The following is a 20857-nucleotide window of genomic DNA, read 5'->3' as shown; positions in this document are numbered from 1 at the left end:
GCGGGGGGGGGGAAGACAGAGAGAGATGTAATGCTGTGCTGTGCATAAAAACAGTACAAGAACAATATATTCGAGGGAATATTTGAGGGGGGGGAACCAGTGTCAGAGGAAAGCCACTGAAGTTCAGAGCAAACAGGATCGCTCCGCAAAGATGGAGAATATGAGGACCACTGAAAATTCCAGTGCTAAATCCGAATTCAGCGAAATTCTCACCCATCCCTAATTACAACTACAGAGAAAGTGGCATCCACGTGGGTAAAGTACATATAAAGGAGCTTCAGTGTGGCTTACACTCACCAGGGGAGAGACACACACTGCAGAGCCAGAAAACCGGGAAGCAAGTTGGGGATAAAGAACAACCTATATTAGTGCTAACATCCAAGGCGCTTATCCCAGACAAAATTGTATCATTTATAGCGCGGGTGGAGAGAACCTGGGGCCCTCCAGATGATGTTGGCCTCCAGCTACCATCAGCCCCAGCCAGCATGGCCAGTGGTTAGGGATGATGGGAGCTCTAACTCAAAAGCACTTGGAGGGCCACTGGTTTCCCACCCCTGATTTAGAGTATCCGCTACATAACCACTCATTTCTATAGCACTTGATCTACAATCCAAAAATAGAGAGAATGAATGAATGAATGGAAGAGAGAATTAATGGGGGTGGTGGATTAGTTTGTGTGTGAGAGACTGAATGGATGATGGAGGAAAGGAGGAGTGTTCCCACCCAATTCTGGCTTCAGCTCTGCCCACTCTCCATTTGTGGCCCCTACCTATACCTCCCCCACAAGGAAGAATGGGCCCAAACGTTTAAAAGGTTGCCCACCCATTCTAAAATAACCAACACTCCTTGGTCTTGCTCTCCTATTTATTAATATTGACTGGAATGCACTGTAAAACTAGAGTGGGGGGAGAAGGGGGAGTCTGTCATTGTAGCAGTCTACTATCCCAAGAGAGAGTTCAAACGTATGCTAAAAAGGGCAGCTAACTCATAGCTAAATCCTTGCGCTTGGCATGGGAGGCAGCTGGTGCAAGGGCAGGTAAAGAGATAAACCAGCTCTGGACATCGTCTTCAGTGTATCCCCTTCATTTACCTGGGAGACAGCATATTATGTAGTGCATCCACACACTGCCTTATCATTCCTCAGTCTCCACTCTATGGGTGCTTCCAGATGGAAGCTGAATTTGTCAACGGGTCATTGAGGTACTTGCACACAGGTCATTGGCAACAATGCTTTTTGCTCATTGGATTTTTCTCAGAAAGGGTAAATCCAGATAAAATGGGGGGTAGGGGCGTGGAATACAGACCAGCATTTTGATGCTAAGCCATCATGCAGATGCTGTAAAAAATCCTTGCATGTATGTGTACCACCAATCCCACAACAAACAGCTATATGGAAGCATCCTATATCTCTTGCTACACATAAATTCTTGTTCCACACACCTACCTCTGGTCAGGGCATGAATTCCAAGCTTCACTTGGGAAAAATTCCCACTCCCTATTTCCCCTCTGATGCGGTAGAACCCAATCCTCTTCCCAAGAGTTAGTTCTTTCACCACCTTTTCATCCTGGGACATATCCAGGGTAAGTTTCTCAAAAGGGGTCAACCGGTGCTGCCTGCCCCGCTCATCCTCCGCGTAGACCTCACTCTTCGTATAGTCCTCTCCGCTGTCTTCCCGAGTCCATCTAACATATCGGTGGCTCCCTAGACCGCCACTGATATATCCTGTGGTCATAGTCCAGGGGGCAATCACATATCCATTGGCTTTAACAAGCTGATCCGCATGCAGGAAGATCTCAGCAATGCTGATCCAGACATGACAGAATCTGTAACCATTTAGGCACTAGCTAACAAGAGTTGAAGATATCAGTTCATTCAGCACTAAACGTGTCTTCCAGCAAATGCATTGTAAGTTTCTTCCAAATAAATGAATTACGGACAAAATGAAGATCCGTTTGTATCCATGTTTAACTAGCCATTTTAACAAAAGTGCTGAAGGGTCACAATCTGCAGGATTAATGAAAGATTTGCAATTAAAGCTGTGAACTCTACATCACAAAAGCAGGGAGGGAATGCCTCATGGGTGTGCAAAATACAACCTTTTTTCACACTTGCTTTATCATTCCATGCATACAAACAGAGTGTTTAACTCGCGGCAGCTGCTTTGAATATGTCCAGGTCCCTTTGAACAGCTGACCTCATCAGGTAGGAGATGATCTGGTCCTCCCTCCTTGATTCAGGTCCCAGTCCAAGAGGTGAAGACTGGGATTCTTTCATCGCTCCATTCTTTCGCCAGCAACACTTCTGCTCCAATTTCGAAATGCTCGGGTGCTCCCTTGAATCCCTGCTGTAGAAAGCGCACCTGGGCTCTTTCGCGTTGCCATTGTCGGTAAAAGGCTGTTGCTGGCAGAAGAGGAAGAAGAGCGGAAAGAAACCCTTTCTTAGCAGCACCAAAATCACATGGCAGGGCAGCAAAGGATGAAGTAACTGCAGCCACTTTACCCCTCCTTCTTTGAAGGCTGAGGCTTCTCAAAACATCGCCAGCTGCAATGTGTTCCTAAGAGGAGGAAGATGCAACCGACAAAAGAAACAAAAAAGCCACGTTACTTTGCAGAAACCGCCCAAGAGTTCTCACCAAGCAGTGGATTTCTCCCTCTGTTGCTTCAGCTTTAGAAAGCTTCGTTAATTGCATCCTGCCCTTCAATGTTGCTTACAGGTAATCAGTGAACCTGGTGGCAATCTCCTCTTTCCTCACCTTTTAACAGGGCATTAAGAGCTTGTAAGGCTATCTGTGGATCATCTGCAACCGCAGCCAGTATAAGCAAGTGTCTGCTGGAGAAAGAGAGCTGCTGGGAAAATGAATGCCCTCTATGCTCCCTTCTCTTTTAAAAGGGCAGGGAGGCATCTTTACATAACCAATTAAATAATCATTTTGGTAGCCCAGCGGCTTTGCTGCAAGATCCAGAGATGTGCAGAGGCTGACCCTACATATTTTTCAACTCTGCCTGCTGAACTTAACTCTCTTAGCATTCCAAATTCTGACTCTTGCCTACCAAGTTAAGACCTCTGTGGCCCTGCCCCACCACATCTTTCTATCCCTATTTTCAAAACGTGCTCCTATCCCAGGGGTGGCTATAATCTGTGTCCCTCCGGACACTGCTGGAGTACAACTCTCATCAGTAGCAACTAACATGGCCAAAGGTCACAGATGATGGAAGTTGTAGTTCACCCATATCTGGAGGGACAGAGATTATAGCCGCCCCTGCTTTAGACCAAGACCTTGACTCCTCCAGCGCTACTTCTCCTGCTTTCTTGAAGATCTTTAGTCACTCTCCCTTGCTGACTCTCAGGTTTAGAATGTGCTTCCCAAACAGTTGCCACCTCCCTTCTCTTTTCCTTCAAATCCCCCCTCAAATCAGACTCTTTTTAGCATGGCTTTAGGGCAAAGGCAGGGAGCCTGTGGCCCTCCAGATATTGTTGCACTACAACTCCCATCAGCCCCAGCCAGGATGGCCATTGGTCATGAATCTGTTAGTGGTTAGAGTGTTTGGACAAGAACTTGGGAAACCAGAGTTCAAATCCTCACTCGGCCATGAAGCTCACTGGGTGACCATGGACCAATCATAGTCTCTCAGCCTAACCTACCTCACAGGGTTGTATGGGATTAAATGGGGAGGGAGAGAACCACCTTGTACATCACCTTGAGCTCCTTGGAGAAAACGTGGGATATAAATGTAATAATCAATCAATCAATCCAATTTGGAGGGCGATAGGTTCTCTGCCCCTGCTTTGTCTTCTTCTCCAACAGAAATGAAACCTCGCATGTCAACGTCTGGTTGATATGACAATCTCTATTTGTCTAGGGGAACCGAAGCTCCGAATTTTTCCAAGGGTCAAACTACACATGACACCATTTCATGCAGTTTGCTAATTTACAGCAGATTTATTTATTTATTTATTGTATTTATATACCGCCCCATAGCCAAAGCTCTCTGGGCAGTTTACAGTAACTAAAAACATTAAAACAAATATGCATATTTAAAACACATCTTTTAAAAACAATTTAAAACACAATTAAAAAATGTAAAACAAGATTGAAATGTACACATTTCTGACAAATGCAAACATGCTGTTTTGCAAAAATGTGTATTTTGAAGTTAATATATGCAAATTTTTAAAAAATGGAGACAGGTCACTGGTTTCCACCGAAGTGGCCAGCTCATATACCTAAGTCACTATACTCTCTCTGGAGAGCTTTGTCCAGGAAAAGGGCCTGGAGAAGGGCCACAGCTAGACATGTGAAGGCACAGGAAAAAAGCTAGAAATTTTCAGGGAGGCTCCCCCCTTTCCCCGTTTTTTTTGTTTTTTCTCCCAAAATTGAAAAAAAACCACTTGGGGGGAAGGAGGGAATGCTGGCTGGTACCCCATGGGGGAGGGAGGAGGAGCGCTGGCAACCTGTGTGCAGGGGGAGGGAGGGGGAACAAGGAAGCACTGGCAACCCATGTTTGGGGTGTGCTGGTGACAGCAGGCAGGGTTGGCGAGTGAAGCAAGCCGGGGTGAAGCCCCTAGTACATACATATGCATCAAGCTTTGGAATTCCAAAACTGTGTCTTAATTTGGGAACTAGAACACTGATATATAAATGGCTTTATAGTTAAATGATGGGAATGGCATATACACAGTTGTTCATTTTTTCAATCACTAACAGAAAAGTTATTAATAGATCTAATAAAATAATAAAGATTATTAAATGTTCAACCAAACTAAAAGAGGCTTCTATGTACACACGCAGCTTCCCCTGTGGGAGAGACTGTAGCTCAGTGATGATTTGCTCTGCATACAGGAGTTCCTGGGTTGAATCCCTGGCATCTCCGGCTAGGGCTGGTTGAAATTCTGCTTGAAATTCTGGAGAGCCACTGCCAATCATACTCAGCTAGATGGACCAATGGCCTGACCTGGTAGAAAGCAGCTTTCTGTGGTCCACATGGGTTATATTCAAAATAGCGCTAAGTAACATTGTGCAAATAGAATGACTTCTGCTAGCACAAGTAGACTTTCCGCCCCTTTCTCCTCCCCCATGTGCCCCCTAAATCTGTTCTGGGGGTTCTGCCAACGCTCTGGAGCACATTTAGGGGTGTGGGACATAGGCACAGAGAAGAGAGAAGTCCTCTAGCACAAGCAGAAGTAATTCCATTTGTGCAATTATTTAGTTGAATGCTGCCCTAAGTATTTCTTTTGGCTTTCCTCTGAGCAATGAGCATGGGACAATGGCAAGGAATCTAAGAAAGCCACAGTTAGGTCAAACTAAGTACCTTTCTAACAGTGGAAGCCCCGTAGTTCTTGCTAAAAAGCTTCTCCCTAATAGGTCTTTTACAGAATCTCCCCACGAGAACCAATGTGCATAATGAACCTTTTGATTACTTATGTGCAAACGCTAAATTAATACCACAGAACCTTACCATACCTAACGCAAGCAGACACCCTTATTTAGCTGTTCATTAAACCTGGAACAGCAACAAATAAGGCATCCTCCAGCACATATATTTCACTGGTAATTGGATTAAGTCTAATTTACATTTCCTAGGAAACATTTCCACCTTGCTTCACAGAAGACACCTCAGTCACCTGCCTGAGAGTTTAGATTGGCCAGAGATCCCTCATGACCTCCCTGCCACTCCTTGGGGGCATTTCCAAAGTAGTTGTATCCATTGCAATACTGGGTCCTCCAGATAGAAGTTTTATGGCAGGTGTATTCTGCAACATGTTCTTGACACAATAAAGGTGCATTAGTGGCGGGTTTATTCTGCTTCCGTTTGATCTGTTACCAAATAGGGGGTGGGGCCTATAGTGCAACAAAAGCAGACAAAAATAAACCAGAACACTGGTGATACAAAAAGTTACGGATTTCAGCATATTATGGAATATGCACTGAGCATTCATTCTGATTTGTTTACAGGACAGTTATATGACAAGAAACATTCATCCTCACAGGTGCTTACACGTCTTCCCATAACTGATACATTCATCCCACATTTTTTGGAGCATTTCCTCATCACTTTCCTACCTATAAAAGGTCTGGGTTTTTTTTTTTTTTAAAAAAGTGGATTTGTTGCATTTGGGCAACAGAGCACTTTAATTGTGCATGTCTGGAGTTCCAGCATATGCTTGAGTCCCCCTTGCAAAATAGCGGCAGTCTGGAGGCACCCTGTCTCCCGTAAAGATCTCCACAGTGATACTTCCGTGAACACACATGTAAAGTATGGATTCACATGTACACATGTACAAGCAGATCTGGCAATGCTAGCAGACTGTGCAACTCCACAAGGCAAAACACATACTCTTCAAACTGGGCGCAATTTTCAGAACTGAGAGCAAACTGACAATAGCACAGCAACATGCCTTACAATGGATCAGACCATTAGTCCATCTAGCTCAATAGTGTCTGCACTAACTTGCAGCAGCTCTCCAGGGTCTCAGTGGGTGTATCTCCTAGCCCTGCCTAGAGATGTCGGGGATTGAACTTGCAACCTTCTGCGTGCAAGCCAAATGCATGACCACTGAGCTACGTCCCCGTCCCCAAGAAAACCTCAAGACTCAACCTCAACAGAAAACCCAAACCAAATAGTCACTGCCTGTGCACAACTACACACAGCCAGCCTAAATAAATAAGATGACTGATCGCCATCTCCTTCTCTCCCTCCCCTGGCGACAGTATGCGAAGCCTATTATGACAGTACATGTCCAGCCAATTGAGAGTCTCCCACTATTACTGCTTTTTAATTTATACAATTTGCCGCATCACTGTTAAGACTTTAGAAAGCTCAGGACCCTACGATTTCTGACAAAACCAGACACTCAGCACTGGGCTCTCTCTCGTTCTCGCTCTCGCTATGTATGTATGTATGTATGTATGTATAGAGAGAGACAGCGAAGGGGATATAAGTAGCAGACCAGCTTAAGAACAGTGCAGCTTAGGACAACAGTGGCAGATGGATACAGCTGAGAAGGAGACCGTTCTGCCCACTGGTAATTTATTCAGAATCTATTTTTTGCATTTTTGCTTCTCCGCTGACATTAATCCCACCGCACATGCCACATATAATTGTAAAAAAGGCACATCATAGCATTCATTTTCACATGCCTCTGCATCTAACAAAAGATTGTGTGGCAGTTTATATGACAATGATAATTCCTAAAACTATGGGCCATGCTGCGGGACTGATGTTTCAGACGCAGTTCCCTTCTAGGGCTTGTCATTCATACTGCTTTGGTTTATGATCTGAAGCAGTCCACCACAAAGGAACATAGGAAGTTGCCTTGTAATAAGCCTGGCCATTATGTTATCTACTGACGGGCAACAGCTCGCCAAGGGTTTCAGATGGAGGACTTTCCCAGCCTTGCCTGGAAGGAATTGAACCTGAGACTTTTTGCAATGCTCCACCACTAAGCTGCAAATAAATCCCTTAACTGGACCACAGGTTTGCACATCATTCATGCCCTTTGACTTGGAGTGCTCTTGCTGCATCTCACTGCTATCGTGCTGTCAAACTCACAGAAGTTGAAGCTGTGGGATATAAAAATAATTAAATAAATATTTATTTTATTTATTTATTAGATTTATATCCCGTTCTTCCTCCCAACAGGATCCCAGGGCGGCAATAAATACATAAAGGTACGTCTACTTACCCCCCTTTTTAACCCCAAATTTCCTCCTAAAGGATCCACAAGTTGGAGAATTACATTGGAACTGGAAACTGTATTAGAAATTGCATCAGTTCATGTGTCCATTTGCAAGCAGGAATGGAGATCAGGCAGCCAAATATGATTGGTATGTGCTGTTATCATTTTTTCCCCAGTCCTCATTTTGCTATCATTTTTTTCAGTATTGATCACCTTCCCCCTTGAACAGCGTGGAGTCATGTAACAATAATTTAATTAATTATGCATTTAATTTAGCCACAGTAAACAGTGAGCTGAATTTTTGCAGAACCCAAACTGCAGTGGAACAGAAACGGCCCTGTAGATATTCTACAACGAAAACTAGAAATAGGGTAATAGCTGCAAGTGAAATTAAACTAGAAAATGACCATGATAGAGAAGGGTTGTTTAGGTAAACACATTATAGCTTATTTTACAACCCTCCTTCTCTTACAGATGTCTGCAGGGGCGCAGGAGTGACAACTTCAGGTGAAAAATTATTTCATGCAAGTCAGTTTCACTTGATGACTCCAGCTCCTTCTCTTCATATCCTGAGCAAATCTCTTTCCTGTTCCCCCCTTTCATCATTTCTTTTCTAACCTAAACAGACACAAATGTATCTGTATCTCTCTCTCTTTCATAGGAAAGGTGCTCTCACCCTTCTTAATTTTTAGTTGATCTTTATTTACTGAGATTTCCTCACTAGAAATGAGTGATATTTTAAATGCACCCATAGCCAGTGATGTCATCAAAGTCATTTTCTAGTTCAGAATATGAACTTCAGCCACTTTTAATACTCTCCTTCAATTTTTTAATTAAATTTCTATCCTGCCCTTCCTCCTAGAAGGAGCCCAATCCGAGGACAGTGTTGACATTCCTGCTCCACGAGTTGCTCTCCAGCTTGGCATGTAACCCTCCCAATGCCAGCTTCCCTCTAACCTTCCCATTCACCTTTCTGGGAGTTCTTGCCAGAAGCATCTCTCCTTCCTGGTGACTGCTGCAATACAGTGGGCCAGGGATCCTGGAAATGTAATTTTCCCAGGGTGCCCAGTCCCCAATCGGTAGCCCTGGAAAATACATTTCCCTGGGTCCCTGACACCAAGATGGCTGTTGTAGCAATATTCCAGCAGGCACCAGGAAGACTTCCAGTAAAACCTCTTTGCCATTGCTGCTATTTATTTATTTATTTGATTTATATCCCGCCCTTCCTGCCGGCAGGAGCCCAGGGCGGCAAGACTGCTAGACCAAGGTCTGCTAGACCAAAAGGGAAGATGGCAACAGGCCACAGAGGCTCATGGGTGGAGCCTAGGGAGGGTTTCAGATCCCATCATGCTCCTGAAGTCATAGGGATCCCAATGGAGTCCAAATTGGACTCAGAATAAATCTTCCTATTTATTTTGAAAAAGTGAGCTAGGGGAATTGGCCCATCACTCCATATACAGCTAATGCAGACTACTCAAGAAGACCGAGCTTGCCTCTCGTTCATTTTTAAACCCAACTGTCAAAAAAAAATTAGTCAGCAGTAGGCAATTTGTTTTGTGACCTCGCACGGCAATTACTGAACCTCCAGCGATATCCCTTCAACAGGCTTTTAATCTCCGGATGCAGTTGGCAAGACTGGCTTTTAAGCAGTGGCTTTTAAGCAGCCTGCAGCAGTAATCCCAGCTTTCACTGCTTTTAACTCAAGGAGGTGCAACAGCGTATGCTTTAATGCAAAGTGAAACTACAATTATCAGGAGTGTTTTTCTTCCTCTGCTGTGATGAGGCATGACGTTCAGAGCAGTGGTGTCCTCCGGATGTTTTGGACCACAGCTCTCGGTGCTGGCTGGGGCTGATGGTAGCTGCAGATCAAAATGTCTGGGGGGGCTCCAGGATTGGGAAGGTTGCTTTGGAGGGTCAGTACAGTAGCTCTGTTTGAAAGAGAAGGCAGCCAGGTATTTCTCAAAATTTAAATTGGCAAGTCTACAAGCTCAAAATGAAGGGTTAAGAAGCACAACATGTTACTGGGCGCTTCTAGACTATCACCGTTTCCAGGTGGGACTCAGTCACATCACGGCAAATTCAGGCTACGCAAAACAAACCCACTTCCCCAGAAGATTGGGCTTTTTTGCAGTCAGGAAAGTGATGGGAAAATGCCCTGGAAAGTGTAGGATACTACTTCCTTGACGCATTGTGATCATCATCTAATTTCCCTACAAACAAATCAGGATGAATGTTCATGAAATAACCAACACTCTAATCTCTCCATGAAGAAATCAGGCCGAATGTTCAGTAAACAGGTCTAATCTCAAAGCAGAGAGGCAGGGATGGGCGGAGGAAGGTAGATCTGGACCTAATGGTGGATCTGAGTGATTTGCAGTATGATCAGAGAGTTTCTGATTCCCAAATGTTTAACAATAGCAACAGAAAAAGGCTCCCCTGCCTCAGATTCTAAATTAGGCTGCTGTGAGGAAGAAAATCAGGAATGGATCTCTGTGTGACAGGACTGGGAGCTCAATTCTGGTACTTAAAATAAATGCGCAGGCTGAGTATGTGCTTAATTCTATGTTGCCCCCATCCTGAATTTTATGTTGCCCCCATCTCCAGCCATTATTATACACCCAGCTCTGACTGGTGAGCCTTAGGAGCTCTGGTAAAAAACAAGGTAGAGTCTGCCTACCCATGGAGGGACACACCTCCAAGAACTATTTCCCACATTGCATAGTGGCAACCCCACATTCACAGTGAATAAGGAAGCCATGGCCAATCCATGCTCCCTAGTGAAGTACTGCTGGTGTAATATATGCATAGAAGACAAGGGCAAGGCTAGCTACGCCTTGTTCCTTACTGCCACTCCACTCATGGATTGGTTCCTCATTGCTAATCTGCTGTGCCCAGTGGCCTGTGTGTGTTGTTGTTTAGACCACTCTCATCCATGATTTGATCGTGGATGAAGGTGCCGATTTGGTGTGCATTACCGAGACCTGGGTAGCTAAGCTGGGAGGAGTTGATCTGACCCAGCTTTGCCCACCTGGATACAGGCTGCAGGGACAAGGGGGAGGAGTTGCTGTGGTCTACAGAATTTCCATCTCTGTCACCAGGAAACCACTCTGTCTTGCAGATGGCTGTAAGGGCCTGCACCTGGTATCGGGCCAAGGAGATAGTAAACTAGGGTTGCTGCTGGTGTACTGTCCACCCTGCTGCCCAGCAGTTTCTCTGACTGAGCTTGTGGCGCCATCTCATCTGTGATATTGGAGAAGTCCAGAACGATAGGCCTGGGTGATGTTCATGTCCATGCTGAGGCTGCCTCTAGTGTTCCGGCTCGGGACTTTATGGCCTCCATGATGACCATGGGCTGAATCAAGTTGTCACCAACCCGACACATAGGGCAGGATACACCCTCGACTTGGTTTTTGCTCTAGAGGGAGGAAGGGGTGGTCTGGAGATGGGGTGGTGGTGGATGTCACCCCATTGTCATGGTCAGACCACTTCCTAGTGAAGTTTAGACGTATGGCTTTTATATATATAAGTAAAACCATAAGTACACATGCATGTTCACCTAGAAACAAAGGCAGCTGTAGCACTTAAAGCTGACACACATTTATTGTAACAAATGTGTATGTGTGTTACAGCTCACTTCTCAAGTGGAATGAAGTGGTCTCCCAAGTATACGGACATAGAATGCAATACGTTAAAAACAAGAATGTTGCAAACATTGAGTAAAACGGCAGTGACATAAAAACATAAGAGCCCTGCTGGACCAAAAGCCTATCTAGTCCAGCACAGAGATGTGAAGGCCCACAAAAAAGGGCAAAATTTGGGGGAAAACCACTTTCCCCCCATTCTTAATTTTTCTGTCATGACTCTAATTTTAGACCCACCATTCATTCTTATTTTTCTTCTTTGTACCTGGAAACATATGGCCACACCAGATGATACATTTCCCCCAGTCCATTCCAAGACTGAAGGGGAACAAGTGTCCATGGTTCTCCCTGGCCACCAACACAATAAGGGTTATGCATGAACCAGCCATGGAAGATGCATGGCTGCCACCAATGTGTATTCCCTTCTGTGGCTCCCCTATATCATTTAGTTAAACAAGGTGCATGCTGCAACGCGTTCAGTGTTCTTCTGCCCCCAGTCAGCTTCACTCATTGCAGGGCCACGGAAAGGCTGTGTTACGTTTAACTTAATGTTCCTGAGGAGATAACAGGGGAAGAGGTGGGCCAATGGCAAATGTTTGTGCAACCACACACTCCACTCTCCATCCAGGCAAACAGGTCAAGGGCACATGCTAGCCAAGTAAAACCAGTGCGCTCTGTGTGTGTGTGTGAGAGAGAGTGAGTGAGTGTGTGAGAGAGAGTGTGAGAGAGAGAGTGTGAGAGAGAGAGTGTGAGAGAGAGAGTGTGAGAGAGAGAGTGTGAGAGAGAGAGTGAGAGAGAGAGTGTGAGAGAGAGAGTGTGAGAGAGAGAGTGTGAGAGAGAGTGTGAGAGAGAGTGTGAGAGAGAGTGTGAGAGAGAGTGTGAGAGAGAGTGTGAGAGAGAGTGTGAGAGAGAGTGTGAGAGAGAGTGTGAGAGAGAGTGTGAGAGAGAGTGTGAGAGAGAGTGTGAGAGAGAGTGTGTGTGAGAGTGTGTGTGAGAGTGTGTGTGAGAGTGTGTGTGAGAGTGTGTGTGAGAGTGTGTGTGAGAGTGTGTGTGTGAGAGACAGACAGAGAGAGAGAGAGAGAGAGAGAGAGAGAGAGAGAGATGATACTCACTGGTATGACTGCCCATGGCAGTCATTTTCTGCTTACACCCATAGCACTTTTATTGAGAACCAGGTCCTGTTCAAAAAAAACACTGGGTAAAATACTAGAGGAGGGGGCAGAACCAGTTTGGCTTGAGGGGGTCATGACCTGGGCAGAGTCCTGAAGATCAGATAGGGAGTCCCGTGCCTGAAGTTCCCCATCCCTGGCCCCCATGGAGGCCGCATACCAGACCCTGTGCCTTAAAGACAGTTTCTACAAACGTGGCCTCGCAGCCCCATTTTGGAGATCAGATTAGGTTTGTCTGGTCTTGCTCTTAATACCATACCTTTTTGCTTTAAGAGCCCCATGGTAGGTTTAAATGGAATGGATGAATGGAATCCTGTTTTGATGGCACATCAGGCTATAATCCCATCTTCTTTCTATGCCTACAGGACATGTTCATTCGGTGAGGGCACAAGAACTCTCCTCTGCTATGTGCTATTTTGTTTATTATGGACCTTAAGGCAGTTTTGATACCCCCCACCTTATCCTCACAACAACTCTGTGAGGTAGGTTAGACAGAAAGAGTTACTGTCCTAAGATCACTTCATGACCTTATGGCTGAGTGGAAAGTTGAAGCTGGATCTCCCTGGTCTTAGTCAGCCACTCTAGCCAAGGGCAGCCAACATCATGATCTCCACATTTTGCTAACTACAACTCCCACCAGCCCCAGCCAGCATAGTTAATGATCAGAGATGATGGGAACTGGAGTCCACAAACACCTGGAGGGCACCATGTTACCAGCTTTAACCACTCCAGCACATTGGCTGTTAGGAGCTACTAAGTCTTGGTAGGCAGGCTAAATTTTTCCCTAACTCACAATGTGGTGTTAAATCACTGAATTTCCATTTATACCAAGTCCACAATGAATACTGTTTAGGGATTTATTTATTTTTAATTAATGGTTAAAATCCTGAGCTAGGTTTCAAAACAGGAGATAATTTTACTTCATTTTCAAAACCTACAAGCTAGAAAGTTTGAAAAATTGTGACCTCTTTTTGTTTAAATGCTTTCAAATGCTGCAGCTACTTTACATGATAAAAACAACCAGGTGCAACCTATTTAGCATTTCAGCCTCTCATGATTGTATGTTATTACCTTTCCAGCTTTATTTTATTTATCAGAGCCTTTGATGAGATTTCGTCTTGTTCTTTGAAATACAGAGTACACACCAACATCAGTGTGGGTTCTAATAAAATGGAAAACATTTTTAAATTGCCGCTCCCTCAGATTTCTTTTAACTTTATGAGATTACCTTTGATAATCATCCTCATGAAATCTATAATTTTTCACTCTCTCTGCTTGTCAACTCCTCCCCACCCCCCAGCAACCTTCCCTAAACAGCTGGAAGTCCAGTTCTATATTTTCTGGGTACATTTAATTTAGTGGAGCTTATGACAGGGGTAGGGAACCTGGCCTGCCACATTGCCCCATTTGGCCCATGAAGCCTTGTAAAGGGCTTTCAAACAGCTCCCGCGCTGCTCTTTAAAGCCCCAACAACCGGGGCTTCAAAGCACAGCATCACCTGATGTCTCTATGACAATAGATGATTGACAAGTTGATGGCCTTGTCCATTGGTCAAATTTGGGGTGGGGAGATAACGGTCTGCCAGCCAGCCACAAAAGGTTCTCCACCCCTGACTTATGGCATCTGCAACAGTTTTAACAAAGTGGAAGCTGATTAAGAATGATAGAGGTATAGGAATAAGCACACAAACCTGAGGTGATAGTCACAAAGCAATTTTAGGGCATCACCCAGGAATCCTAAATCAGGAGCACTTCCAGACTGCTGCCATTTTTGAGTGGGATTCAGTCACATACCTGTTGCACAATTATTGCCGGGCTCTGCTTCCTCCCTCGTTGTGGCTTGGGCCGCTCTTGCTGTTCGCCGGGGCTGCAGCTGCGGCTGGTCGTTGTTGGGCGGCTTGTCTCCTCTCTGCCGCCGTAGCAGCCTGCGGCGCTTTTTGCCGCGGTTCATGCTCTTTCCAGCGTCGCCGTCGCGGCTGTGCCCTCTGCTGCTGCTGCTGTCGCTGCGCTTTGTCCTTTGTCGTGGCTGTGCTCCGTCGCTGCTGTGGCTTTTCCTATCGTTTCTGCCGCTGCGGTTTGTGCCTCGCATTGGCGGCCAATGCCTCTTCGCCACCATTAACATCTGGACTTCTCGAGGGTGGCGTCTTTCATGGGAAGAAGAGAGATCTTAGAGCTGGCGTCTGCGTGCACAGAGTGCGGGACTATGTTTGGCGTGCTGGTTTGAACTGGACGAGTGGGTGTGTATATGAGTGTGTGTTGTGAGTGAGTGTGTATGTCTGTGTATATAAGTTGTTTGCATTTTTAAGTGCCTGTATATATAAGTTTCAATATGTGCCTCGGGAAGAGGTTTTTCCATCAAGCGGGGGGACTTGAGGGGGCCCCAATTGCCGTAGTGACGGGCAGAGGGAGATATGGCGCTGTAAGAAGGACGTGCCAGGTAAGGGGAACGCGGCCCAGACATGTAATGGCTGTGCCTTGTTCCGGTCCTTCTCACACCCGCAGGGTTGTTGGTTGTCCTCTCAGCCAACTCTCAGATCTCCAGTTGCTGCTTTTAAATGCCAGATCGGTACATAATAAAACCTCCCTCGTCCATGATTTGATTGTGGACGAGGTAGCCGATCTGGCATGTATAACCGAGACCTGGGTGGGTGAACAGGGAGGAGTTAGTCTCTCCCAGCTCTGCCCACCGGGGCACCTGGTCCAGCATCATGGTAGATCTGAGGGTCGGGGAGGTGGGGTCGCTGTGGTCTATAAGAGTTCCATCTCACTCACCAAGCACCATGTCCATGCAGTTACTGGTCTGGAGTGTTTGCACCTTGTGCTGGGCCAGAGGGACAGGCTGGGAATCCTTTTGGTGTACCGCCCACCTTGCTGCCCAATGGCTTCCCTAACTGAGCTGACGGAAGTGGTCTCGGAGGTATTGCTGAGATCCCCCAGACTATTAGTACTGGGGGATGTCAACATTCATGCTGAGGCTACTTTGTCTGGGGCAGCTCAGGACTTCATGGACGCCATGACAACCATGGGGCTGTCTCAATATGTTAGTGGTCCAACACATACGTCGGGGCATACTCTTGACCTTATCTTTGCTACTGGACATGGGGATAGTGATCTGGATGTGGGGAGTTTTACATCTCTCCCTTTGTCATGGACAGATCACTGCTTGCTGAAGTTTAGACTCTCAGTGGCCTTTTCCCTCTGTAAGGGTGGGGGACCTATTAAATTGGTCCGCCCCCGGAGACTAATGAATCCTGAAGGTTTTCAAAGGGCTCTGGGGGATTTTCCGGCTGATAGGACTGGCGCTCCTGTTGAAGCCCTGGCTGATCTGTGGAATGCGGAGATGACCCGGGCTGTTGACACGATCGCTCCTGCGTGCCCTCTCCTCTGTAGAGCTCATACAGCTCCTTGGTATACTCCAGAGCTGAGAGCGATGAAACAAGATAGGAGGCGGCTTGGGCGGAGATGGAGACGAACTCCCGATGGATGCAATTATGCGCTGGTTCGTGCTTCTACCAAGCTGTATGTAGGAGCGGTGAGGGGGGCGAAAAAACAACATTTTGCCACCACTATTAAGTCATCTCTTTGCCACCCAGCGGAGCTTTTTAGAGTTGTCCGAGGGCTACTCCATCCAGGCCCATAGGACACGGTAGAATCATCAGTGGCCCGCTGTAATGAGTTTGCTGAGCACTTCCAGCATAAGATCTCATGCATCCGCCGGGACTTAGACTCCCATTTTATAGCAGTTGATCCTAGTGAGGTGTCCGGAGCACAGTCTTTTCATGTTTTATTGGATGAGTTTCAGTTGGTTCAGCTCGAGGACGTGGACGTGCTTGGACAGGTACGTGCAACCACTTCGGTACTGGATCCTTGCCCCTCCTGGCTAATAAAAATTAGCACGGATGGAACAGTTGGCTGGGCCAAGGAAGTGATAAATGCCGCTTTACGAGAGGGAGTGGTCCCTGGCTGTCTGAAAGAGGCGGTGGTGAGACCACTTCTGAAAAAACCTTCCTTGGACCCAGAAAATTTCAGCAGCTACAGACCAGTAGCGAACGTTCCATTCCTGGGCAAGATCTTGGAATGAGTGGTTGCTGCCCAGCTCCAGGCGCTATTGGATGAAACCGATTATCTAGATCCATTTCAGTCGGGTTTTAGGCCTGGTTTTGGCACTGAGACGGCCTTGGTCGCCCTGTTTGATGACCTATGTTGGGAGAGAGACAGAGGGAGTGTAACTCTGTTGATTCTCCTTGATCTCTCAGCGGCTTTTGATACCATCGACCATGGTATCCTTCTGGAGAGGCTCACGGAGTTGGGAGTTGGAGGTACTGCTTGGCAGTGGTTCCGCTCCTACTTGGCGGGCCGTCTCCAGAAGGTAGTGCTTGAGGAACATTGCTCGACACCGTGGGCTCTCCAATGTGGGGTCCCGCAGGGGTCGGTTTTGTCTCCTATGCTTTTTAACATCTACATGAAGCCGTTGGGTGCGGTCATCAGGTGTTTTGGAGTGCATTGTCATCAGTATGCTGATGACACACAGCTCTACTTCTCCTTTTCATCCTCGTCAGGTGAGGCTATCGATGTGCTGAACCGTTGCCTGGCCGCGACAATGGACTGGATTAGAGCTAACAAACTGAGGCTCAATCCTGACAAGACTGAGATGCTGTTGGTGGATGGTTTCTCTGATCGGATGGTGGATATATACCCTGTCCTGGATGGGGTTACACTCCCCCTAAAGGAGCAGGTTCGTAGTCTAGGAGTCTTCTTAGACTCTTCCCTCTCACTTGAGGCTCAAGTAGCCTCGGTGGCTCGGAATGCGTTCTACCAACTTCGATTGGTAGCCCAGCTACATCCCTATCTGAGTAAGGAGGACCTTACATCAGTTGTACATGCTCTGGTAACCTTGTGTTTGGACTACTGCAATGCGCTCTACGTAGGGCTACCTTTGAAGACAGCTCGGAAGCTACAGCTAGTGCAAAATGCGGCGGCCAGATTGTTAACAAGGACCAAGCGGTCCGAGCATATAACACCTGTTCTGGCTCGCCTGCACTGGTTGCCAATATGTTTCCGGGCCAGATTCAAAGTGTTGGTATTAACCTATAAAGCCTTATACGGCGCGGGACCACGATACCTGTCAGAACGCCTCTCCCGATATGAACCGACCCGTACACTATGGTCTACTACGAAGGCCCTCCTCCGGGTTCCGACTTATAGGGAGGCCCGGAGGGTGGTGACAAGATCTAGGGCCTTCTCAGGTGGCTCCCGAATTGTGGAATAGTCTCCCCGAGGAGGTGTGCTTGGCGCTGACATTGTTATCCTTTCGGCGCCAAGTTAAAACCTTCCTCTTCTCTGAGGCATTTTAATTTAAGTTATTTAGTTTTAAATGCGTTGTAACTGTTCTTAGATTGTTTTTTATATGCTTTGTTGTATTATATTGTGTGATTTTATTGTATTTCTGTTGTTCACCGCCCAGAGAGCTATTGCTAGGGAGGGATGGAGGGATGGAGGGATGGAGGGATGGAGGGATGGATGGATGGATGGATGGATGGATGGATGGATGGATGGATGGATGGATGGATGGATGGATGGATGGATGGATGGATGGATGGATGGATGGATGGATGGATGGATGGATGGATGGATGGATGGATGGATGGATGGATGGATGGATGGATGGATGGATGGATGGATGGATGGATGGATGGATGGATGGATGGATGGATGGGAGGTCTTACACAATAAACCTGCTTCCCCAAAACAGCAGACGTTTTGCAATATGGAAAGTGATGGGAAAATGTACTATAAAGTATAGGTAACACTTGCTTTGACAGAGCATCATCTAACCTCCCTGTAAACAAATCAAGATGAGTTCTTAATGAGCTGGTCATCTGGAAGTGCCCCAGATCCTCAGCCAAATCCAAAAATAGCACTTTATGTCATCTCATCACTGACGACTGTGCTAAATATTGATGTTAATATGTTACCTGCACCCCCAAATGTAGTCCAATTGACATATTTGACAGCCTGCCAGGGGCTCAATAAATCTCCTGGTTTTGCTGACAATGGGGAACTCCAAAAAATTAGGGTTGTCAGATGAGAGTTCACTCCATGGTCAGGGATGAGAGAAATAAGACCTCTTCTTAACATCTGTTGAGTAGTTTGCCATGTGCAGAAGGCAGCTTTCCTCTCCATTTAATGTTAATATAAAATATACCTGAGATGATCTAATGTAAAAGTAGTACAGGCAAGACAATACTTTTATTTGAGCCAAGAAAAGGATGCAAACTTGCAAGTTACACAGAACGTTTCCTTCAGCTGGATATTTAAGCCAACGGGGATGGGAAAGGGACCTTATCAAAAGTCAGAAGACTTTTCACCACCGCCACCAATACCCTTAGTCTTTATATGGGATTGAGCTGTCAACCATACCATTTATATATTTCATATCCTACAGCCTTTCATCTCAAGTGGGATCATCGGGATGGTTAACAAATTGAAATAAAGCAAATCTGACTTTAGAACAATAAAACAATTTCAGTGCAAAGGAAAAGAAAGCAACTCCCAGAGAAGATCAGCAGCAACAGCAAATCTGAACAGCAGCCAGAACAAATCCGTGAACAGGCAGATCAACAGGCAGCCTCCCATACAATGACTGGACACCAGTAGCAGAGTGACTGGAATAAAGCAGATGGAGCCCAGAGAGAAAGGAAACAGATAACATTTTACTGAGGTAACCTGAACAAGAACATTATACAGCAGAAGCAGAAGCATCTGTGTTATAGAGCTTCCGCATTATAACGAAGGCTGCATTCTGTAAACAGAATTTTACTCAGGGGACATCGTCATACCCGCAGTATATCCAAATATGTGGTTCAGTGAGCCGCGTTATAGCAAGGTTCTACTGTACTATATGAGGACAAATAAAACACGAGATATTTGTCTTTCTTAGGTCAGGCCTACACAGGGAGGAAACTCCTTCAGAACCCCTTTCCCTCCAGCTCCTCCAACTATCAGACCTCAGCTGTCTTCCTTACTGACAGCAAACTCCCCCAATGACTAGAATCTTCAGCCAATCAAGAATCTGCTGTCAGCCAGACTAATAACAGAATTAGCCTCTTTAAGTTACTGACTAAATGGCCCCTACTGTTGTACTTCCAAAAGAAACAAAGTCGTCTTGACCTGGCACCAAAAATATGGCCAATGGAGTGATCAGCCAAATCTTCCCAGACAATGATGAAAAGATCCCATCTCTCACCCCCTCATGGGGCAAGGGGTGGACCTTTTCCCAACAGCGTGTAGGCAGACTCATTTGAAACATCACCTAAAATAAGCAGCCTGGCAATGAAAGCCAAGAACACACTATGTTAGCCAATTCAAACCCCGGAGCATAAAAGAGAGAAAAATGCTGGCTGTCTTTCTGGGTGCCCACTTGCAATCTCAACTTCAGGAATGTTATCAACAGATAAAATCCACAGAAATCAATTGCTCCTATGACATTAAACAAGCTTTTAATCCACCATTAAGGGTGCCTCCAGATCCAGACGGGATTTTGTGAGAGGGATTAAAGTGCATACCAGAATTTTAGGTTTGCACATTTAAAGTGCAACAAATCCACTTAAAACACACACAGACGTTTGCAGTTTGGATAGTGAGGGGGAAATGCATTGCAAAAAAATTGGAATGAACAAATGATTAATAGGAAGGCATGTAACCCCTCCCCCCCAGGCAAATCTGGATGAATGCAGGATGAAGACATATAACTGCCCCATAAACCATAACAATGGTAAATACAGAATATAATCTAACCTCCACATGAGCAATGTGCAAGCAAATCTGGATGAACAATCAATAAATAGGTCCTCGGGGGGGGGGGGCTATCAGTATTTATTAATGGCATCAAAAATAATTGTTTAGTGTCTCCAAAATTCGCAGCTTTTTTTTTGCTACCTTTCTGACACATCTGCTGCACACATAAAAAATAAGAGATAAAAGCCTCTGAAGTCAATCAGAGAAATTAAACAAGCTTTCAGTCCAATATTAAAAGTATGTATCAAGGGCATAAAAACATTCAGCGAATGAGAAATTTATCACTTCTGTTTCACCACAGCCGCTGCGCCCTCAAAAATATACCTAAACTTTGCCAAATCCACCCCAGTTGTAGCTCACCATCCCATTCCAAAGACTTGCTTCCTAACTTACCTGATGTCAGGTAGCCTGCATCCTGAGGGCAGAATTCCCTGTCTTTTTCTGTACCCAGAAACAGTTTTGATCCAAGATAAAAACTGTTAATGCCAAGTAAGGGATGTCTCTTGAGAATGGAAATTCGGAGAGTGACAGGCAGCCTCCGACGTGCAACAGAGTCTGCAAGCTAATACAGCA

General features: G+C 45.8%; 1 protein-coding gene across 5 annotated transcripts in view; it reads right to left on the bottom strand.

Moving 5' to 3' along the window:
* The window catches only part of NIM1K (NIM1 serine/threonine protein kinase), a 46573-nt gene that overhangs the window by 5205 nt on the left and 20511 nt on the right, over positions 1 to 20857 (bottom strand). For 2 of the 5 annotated variants that reach the window (XM_061617313.1, XM_061617322.1), the window contains exons 2-3: positions 20678 to 20846; positions 1445 to 2555 (exon numbers count right to left, since the gene is read on the bottom strand). In XM_061617313.1, the coding sequence (XP_061473297.1) occupies positions 1445 to 1733 (289 nt within the window). In that variant the 5' untranslated portion in view covers positions 1734 to 2555; positions 20678 to 20846. The remainder of the gene's footprint in view (positions 1 to 1444; positions 2556 to 20677; positions 20847 to 20857) is intronic. The other 3 variants (XM_061617331.1, XM_061617294.1, XM_061617303.1) reach the window with 3 other exon arrangements.

This window comes from Rhineura floridana, chromosome 1, assembly GCF_030035675.1.
Source record: "Rhineura floridana isolate rRhiFlo1 chromosome 1, rRhiFlo1.hap2, whole genome shotgun sequence".
NCBI lineage: Eukaryota > Metazoa > Chordata > Lepidosauria > Squamata > Rhineuridae > Rhineura > Rhineura floridana.
Note: the sequence above shows the minus strand (reverse complement) of the source record. Positions and strands in the feature narration are given on the sequence as shown.